Below are 7,805 nucleotides of genomic sequence, written 5' to 3'. Positions count from 1 at the left end.
AACTAAAAACAACTATAAACTAATACTTAGGAAGTTAAAGGGAAAATAGAAAACTTGTACTAAAAATTTTATTTGTCAAATGTCGTTCATCTGTACAACGGGCAAAAAAAGGTGGTTAAATTATTTCTACTATTACAAACTCTAGTAGATCTAAACATTTAAAATAAAAAAAAGCAGACAATTCCTGCAGTTTCACATGGATTATGGTGGCACGGGTGCTCTCAAAGGAACCCGAGGAGGGGCACCTGGGGGCCTTGGTGGCATCGGTGGTCCTCTCTGGAGAGGAAAGGGAGGTGGACGAGGCAGACCAGGAGGACCGGCACCATAGCCAGGTGGAGGCATGGGAGGAGGAGGTCCTCTCATACCTGGAGGAACAGGGGGAGCTGTGAGAGATGAAGAGGGGTCACTAACAACTGAACAGACAGCCCACTCTCCTAGGTGAAGCTGTTTTTAAACTTAAGAACATGTATCTGATATAAATGGAAACATGTAGTTATACCTGATTCAATTTCTATTGCAATACCTTAAATAGATTCTTCTCTGAACACCACAAAGGCTCTGATTGGGAATGTGCATAAACCTTCAGCCACTAGTGCAACACCTGTGCAAACTTTTTAGATCTCCAAAAGAAAGCTATCCTGAGATGCAAAACAAGAGACTGGTCTGACCTGGTTCTAACACGCATCCTATATGATCCGATTCAGATCAGATAGCTCAGACCACAATTATAGGTGATAGGGAACACATATGACCAAGAACATACGCCTCTGACATAAATCCAACATAAATCCATCAGTTTCCACTGGGATGTGCAGCTTTTCCAACTCACATAATACAGCCTTTAGTTAACAGAAAACCCCTTGCTCATCTGTTTCTGTTCAACTTTGCATTAACGGAGAATAAAGCAGCAGTAAATGCGTCTCCAAAGTTATAAATAATGCATTTCCTGCTAGTCCAGAGAGTTCTCTTTTCATGGACTTGGCCTCAAGCTGCACATTTTTGTGATTCCCGCTGAACTTGCTCCAGCAGTTGAATGTTTCAGATTACACATCTGTTCAAGATGTAATCGATTCATTATTCCTTTCCTGATTATAGTATCCCAGACAGCAAAACCAGGGGGAATCTGGTGTTGTCTATAACATAGCACAGACAGCCCTTGGATGTATTGCAGAAAATAAAGCTGTATATTGTTAGATGTTTGTCAAGCTTTTCCTCAGAAACTGGATCAGAATGGAAACTGCAGACAGTTTAAAGACTCAGTTTGTGAGTCTTTTTTTCAGCAGAGGTGCCCTGGTACACTTGGCAAAAATCAGAAATCCAACTGTTCAATCTTACGGTAAAAATGGGATTCATTCAATTATCTAAAGAGTTTTATAGTTATAAGTGTTGCTTATAATACACTCTGCTTAGACAACTAAATCTGTTCCATCGCCAGCAAACCCGTTTCCGTACTACAAATCACAGATTGTATTTTCACTCCAAGTTTTTCTGACAGATCCTTTCAATCTTTCCTTCACTCAAGGACTTTCACTTATTTGTGAGCTTTTTATTTGACAACAAATACTTGACGAGGTGTTGCAGTGCTCACCCATGGGAGGTCCATACGGTGCTCTGGGAGGCATGCCCATAGGTGGGGGCGGTGGCATGCTGGGGGGAGGTGGAGCCCGTTGAGTTGAGCCTGGTGGCGCAGGAAGAGGAGGCACCATGCCAGGAGGAGCAGGAGGGGGCATGGGCATCTGAGGCATACCTGTGCAACAAAAACAGAGCAGATCTCAAGTTGTTTTTTTTTTTTTTTGGGGGGGGGGGGGGGGGGGGGGGGGGGGGGGGGGGGGGGGGGGGGGGGGTGGTTTGTTTTTTTTAGTGTTGGATCATTCCAGTGAAACTGCCAATACTCAAACAAGCTCATTACAGGAAGTCACGACTGCTGTTCATAAAGGCCAATTTCTATTCACATGTTTAGCAGTTCCTGCCTTTTTATACCTAGAGCTTGGTATGAAAGAAAAAAAATAGATTATCAATTTGGATAGATCGAAATATAAGTATTAATTATTGATATTGATTCATTAAATTCAGATTCAGTTTTTATATATATATATATATATATATATATATATATATACATACATACTTGAAGGTCACCACAGTCTTACCTGGATGCATACTGCCCGGAGGGAAGGGGGGTGGTCCAGGTGGAGGTCCACCACCAGCCTGTGGGTTTGGTGTCCCTGCTGTTGGAGGGATTCCCATAGTAGGGGGCATTGCCGGAGGCATCGATCCAGGGGGAGGAATGGGAGGGAATGCACCAGGAGGTGGCAGACCTGTGCAGAAAAAAAAGGAGTTATCAGCAATATATGTTCAACACTTTTACAGTCAAACAATAAATAAAATATTTTAAATGATAAATGTTCACATTTAATTATTATAAAGGCATTACTGTTTTCATTATGTAAAGCACTTGGTGCTACTCCTACATAACAAGGGCTGTATAAATAAAATTTGATTTACATCCATCCATTCATTTTTTTGCCACTTATCGGGGGTCGGGTCACATCGCGGGGGTAAGCTGGCTTAGGGCCCAGTTACGCTCCCTCACGTACATAATAGGTATGTCCATATCAAGCATTGTCAGACGTCACTGCCCTTCATACGTCCATGTGTCTTTTACCTTGCTATGGTTATGAAGTCAATCTATTCACAATTCATCCACTAGTGGGCAGTGCTTAGTTCAGAGTTCACTCCCGCATTCTGATGTCAGTCGTGGACACCGGCTGGTTGCGGTAATGCACCTCTATAAAGTTGTTTGCAACTTCCCAACACACTCACATTGCCTGTCTTCAAAAACTCAGCATATCTACAGTTGTTGTTCTCGTCATCATCTTGTTCGTCTTCATCGTTGGCACGTTTTCATGGAGGGTCTTCCTCCATAAATATTGTTACAAACCAGCCATTAGGAGAACATGTTTTATCAAAGCCCTCTATTAGAGTTGGATGACCTGGCAAAAATCATTATTATTACATCATTTTTCAAAGACTGGAAGATTGGCTGAATACATGTGCTGCATTCAGCTCTATGGAAAAATAAGACCCTGTTATTTTGCATAGTAAAACCTAATGATATTCCTAATTATCTTATCAGTTAAAGAGCATAACTTAAGTGCACTCTCCGTCTCATCCCTGCTTCCATACCTTAAGTCAGATTCATGGATTTTTTTCCTCACATGCATTATGTCTTCCTTCCTGCTGGTTGGTCAAACTGTGTTTTAAATTATTAAAAAATAAAAAAGGGCCATATTTAGATCAGATGGTCAGACTCACTGACTGTTGCCATGTACGCGTGAGGGACAGGCTGCTTTATCAGCGGATCAACTGAAAACGTGTGTAACGCTTATCACTGAGACTGGCATAAATTGAATTTGATCTAACTGTGAGATTGTTTTATCGCCTGCACTCCCCTCTATCCCCTCACAAGCCATGCTCCTCTCAAGTGCATCTCCTTTTTTGTGTCCAGAAAACGAAATAAAAGGGTTCACATACTGCTTGTATTATGCCTGAAGAAGATTTATACTTGGCACTTCTATAAGGCAAGCACACCAAACAGATATAAACTATTCAAATATATTTAAAAAAAAATGTTTATTGAACACATACCTCTATGAGGTTCTTACCACCGTTTTAGAAATGCATCTTAAACACTAACAACAGCAATGATTATGATTATTATTGTTGTTGATGGTGTTGGTGAGAATAAAGACAGAAAAGGATGATTGGGAAAAAATAATCATGCCCTAATAATAAATAGCCTAATGATTACTATTAATCTTGACAAGATATAAAATTATACAACTTTTAAAATTTAGGATGAACCACTGCATGTAGGCAAAAACCAAAGGGTTCCTGTTTCTATTAGGGAATTACAAGGGTTTTCCACTATTTAGCTGTGCATTTCAACACAATCGCTTAAATTACGACATAAGAATTTAACACATTACCTTATTTTTAATGGGAACAAGCTTCTTTCACATTAACTAATCAGTCTAACTAAACAGTTGTGCAATACTTTGCAACAGATGGTGATCAAAGAAGATCCCAGATTTTTACAATTATTTGAAATAAAAAAAACTTACCTGCCATTCCTGGAATAGGAATTCCAGGTCCTAGACTGGTGAGGACCGGTGTTGGAGCACTAGGTGGTGGTGGGGCATCTGCAAACAGCTGGTGTGGCCTGTCTGCCTGGGACAGAGGGTTTTGTGCAGCCAGGAGTCGCTCCGCAGCTGAGCCGTGACGCTCTCCTTTAGAATCTTTCTTGAAGGCATATGACACCGTGATGGGCCTGTTGCAGAGGTACTGGCCATTCATGGCCTCAATGGCTGCATCTGATGCATCGAAACTGGCAAAATTGATGAACGCATAACCCTTGGAGTTGCCAGTGTCTGGGTCCCGCATGATCTTTGGCGTTTGCAGAATCACACCAAATGCACTAAATGTGTCATAGAGCAGTTTCTCATCAATCTCCGGGTCCAAGTTACCAATGAAGATGTTGGCACCAACATCCAGGTTTTTGTTGTGTGCGGAAGCCTTATTTACCCTTATTGGTTTGCCATATAGCTTGATCATATTCATGATTTTAATGGCATAGTCAGCATCCTCTTCACTAAGGAACTCCACAAAGCCATAACCTAAGAAAAGTAAAGCCAGTTATGTTTGTTATATACATTTCTATTGCAACCCTTTAGGAACACACTACTTTCATGGGGTTTTATTTTGTCCTGTATGACAAAACGTTAGTTAACACTTACCTTGATGTTGGCCTGTGACCCGATCTTTGGGCATGTGTGTGTTGACTACAGGACCAGCCTGCAGGAAAAGCTCCCATAGTAACGGTTCAGACACCTTCTCATCCAGCCCACCAACGTACACGGTGGCATCTAAAAAAGGAGAATAAACATCATCAGGAAAAGTATGCTTGAATAATCACAAGCATGCACATCAGGTGAAATTTTTGATGATCCAAGTTACAAATTTCTTGGTCCTGCTGTCTTTAACTGTCACTAATGTGCTTTAAGCTCATCTTATATGTTCACAAATGCTTTCTATGGATTTAAATCATCTTAAATGCTCTAAAATCTCTTTGCAATTTCGTAATCTGTTATGTACCAATCTTCTTACATTAAGATTACAAATAATGAGTGTGCGACATATCTTTGCTAGTATGCACTAGCTGATGTAAACAAGTACATGAAATAACAAGTAGAAGACAAATTATTAGCTTTCTTAAAAAAAAGAAAGATCAGGGGACTTTTTTGTAAACTTGTGATACAGCGAACTTTAATATTCTCCGACCAAATGATAAGGCTTTGTAACCCTTTTTGTCAGTTCCTCCAGTGCTATGCTTCATGCGATGCACCAAATATGTTAGGCTAACTTTAGCTGTTAGCTAACAGAACACAGCTCTGGGTCGGGTTTACAAAATTCCGTAGTCCTTTATAAGATTAAGAAACATATATACTTACATTACATGTAAACTGTAATTTGAATGAATCCCTTCATAAAAATTTTAATGTGTGGCTAAAGTAGCAAAAAGCTAAGCTAACGAGTCCATGTGATCGACTGAATGTATCCTACAAACTAATGGCTAACTATGTGTACAACGTTGCTCAGAAAAAAAGGGATGGCAGTTTACATTGTAAACTACATACATACGTCTAAATAGTTGGGATAAATGGATGAAAAAGTCCTCAAATTATGAGGTTACCTTGGTTTCTTTCGGAAATTGGTCCCGCTGCCATGTTGAATGACCAACGCAGGGGGAGCGTTGTGAATGGGAAGTCCCGCCTCTTCCGGAGTTTCGCACGGACCCCATTTTTTCCCCGCTGTTAGCAACGTTTGTGAAATATTAAAGCATTTAAAACATTTTTTTAATGAAGACATTTATTCCTCAGACCATTTTTCCTTAAGCTCATTATATTTTCATAAAAGCCAGTTTCCACCACTTGAAACAAAAACAGTCTCAAAGAGAATGACATAATTATGAGATTAAAAGTCATTATTATGAGAAAGAAAGTTATTATAATGAGATAAAAAGTCATAATTATACGATAAAAGTTATTATAATGAGATAAAAAAAGTCATAATTATACGATAAAAGTAATAATTATTAGATTCAAAGTCATTATGAGATTTAAAGTTACCATTATAAGTTAAAAGTCATTATTATGAGATTCAAATTTAAAATTATGAGATTCAGTCATAATTATTATTATTATAACAATACTTTTAATCTAATAATTGAGATAAAAAGTAATGATTATGACATTATTACGAGATAAAAAGTCATAATTATGAGATTTAATATCATAATGAGATTTTTAAATAGTAACAATTATTAAATAAAAAGTCATTATTAAATTTAAAGTCATAATTATAAGATAAAAAGTTATTATGAGATTCAAAGTCAAAATTAAAGTGTAGGTCTCATTTACTATAAGTGTAATAATGACTTCTTATTTCATAATAACGACTTTTTGTCTCATAATTATGAGATTTTCTGTGGTAAATTAAAGTCTTTATCATTTTAGTTTTTTGTCCATCCTGAATATTCCATTAAGTTGGACTAATCCAGGAAAACAAGATATCTGACTAAGTCTCCAGCATTTATATCAACTGATTTATTACATGTACAGGTAAATCTACCAAAAGTATAAACATGGAATACAAAAAGTTCATAGAAAATACGCAGTCAGGGCCTTGAGAAAGGCTTATAAAACAATACTGTATTGAATATGAAACATACTAAATAAAATGTAAAACATAATGCATCAAAGCCAAAAAATAAAGCCAAAAGACTTTTCTTCATAAAATTAATAGCAAAAAAAAGGTTAAAAAAAACTGCCTAAAATTCATAATGATCCCAAAAAACTCAAAGGCATTTGAATGAAGAACATTCAGATTAATGGCTTAAAAAACTGATAAAGAAAAATTTTTGAGTATATTGATAGAAATATGAGAAACATCATTTAAGATCCCCAGTTTCACTCTTATAAAAATCTAATTAAAACACTGCGTTTTTACTCATTAATCATGTTTCAGTTTTTGGTAAATGGCTCATGAGACAGTACAGTTACTGAAAAAGCTTCTGCCTTTGAGATAGTGAGTAAATGTGTAATTAAATGTCTAAAATTGGATTTAAAACAAGCAAAAAAAAAAAAAGAAATAAAAACAACATTAACAGGGATCAAAGGTGTGGATATATGAGGTAAATGTTCATTGGATTTTCACGCATTACTGAAGAGAGCTGCAGAGTCCTCAACACATATTGCAAAAGCTGAGTTATAAATCAGTAATACACGTTTATAAAGTTACACTGGTTAGTCTTTTTTTTAAAACAAATCCTTCACAATCAAATGGCATATCAAGGAATTTTGGCATGAACGAGAAGATTAAAACCACCCTCAAGTTTCTTCTACATATCAGGCAGCTAGCTAGTTTTGTCTTGATGATGGCCAGTCGCTAGGCAACCGTCTCCAGAGTATCAAGAATGTGTACATATGTTTCTATGAAATTCTTAATTGATATTTTTACTGTTTGGACTTTGAATCCATTTAAACTCATAGATATAACATGAAAATGCTGCTTTGCCGCCTTTGGGCAGAGCCAGGCTAACTAAGCTAACCTGCTGCACACTGAGGTATCACGAGCATGATATTAACCCTCTCATCTACTTCTTCAAGCAAATCTCCCCAAATTATTTCATGTAGATACAGTAACACTAATTTACAATGCAGTCTTTACATGCAAAAGGAAAAAAA

The 7,805-nt window shown here is 37.4% G+C and overlaps 1 protein-coding gene across 2 annotated transcripts; it reads right to left on the bottom strand.

Annotated features, from left to right (window-relative positions):
* Positions 1-54: 54 nt before the first annotated feature.
* Positions 55-5,830, bottom strand: sf3b4 (splicing factor 3b, subunit 4). 2 transcript variants are annotated; one of them, XM_041967226.1, is made up of 6 exons: positions 5,753-5,830; positions 4,797-4,925; positions 4,125-4,676; positions 2,151-2,318; positions 1,589-1,747; positions 55-383 (listed from the first exon to the last, which is right to left on the bottom strand). In XM_041967226.1, exons 1-6 carry the CDS (start codon positions 5,784-5,786, stop codon positions 202-204), a joined length of 1,224 nt encoding a protein of 407 aa, XP_041823160.1. In that variant the 5' UTR covers positions 5,787-5,830; the 3' UTR covers positions 55-201. The 2 variants fall into 2 exon arrangements, with proteins under 2 accessions (XP_041823160.1, XP_041823161.1); XM_041967227.1 differs by having other exon boundaries at positions 55-365.
* Between the last annotated feature and the right edge of the window lie 1,975 nt (positions 5,831-7,805).

This window comes from Melanotaenia boesemani, chromosome 17 (assembly GCF_017639745.1).
Source record: "Melanotaenia boesemani isolate fMelBoe1 chromosome 17, fMelBoe1.pri, whole genome shotgun sequence".
In the NCBI taxonomy this organism is placed as follows: Eukaryota; Metazoa; Chordata; class Actinopteri; order Atheriniformes; family Melanotaeniidae; genus Melanotaenia; species Melanotaenia boesemani.
The sequence above is the reverse complement of the archived record's forward strand: the minus strand, read 5'-3'. Positions and strand labels throughout refer to the sequence as shown.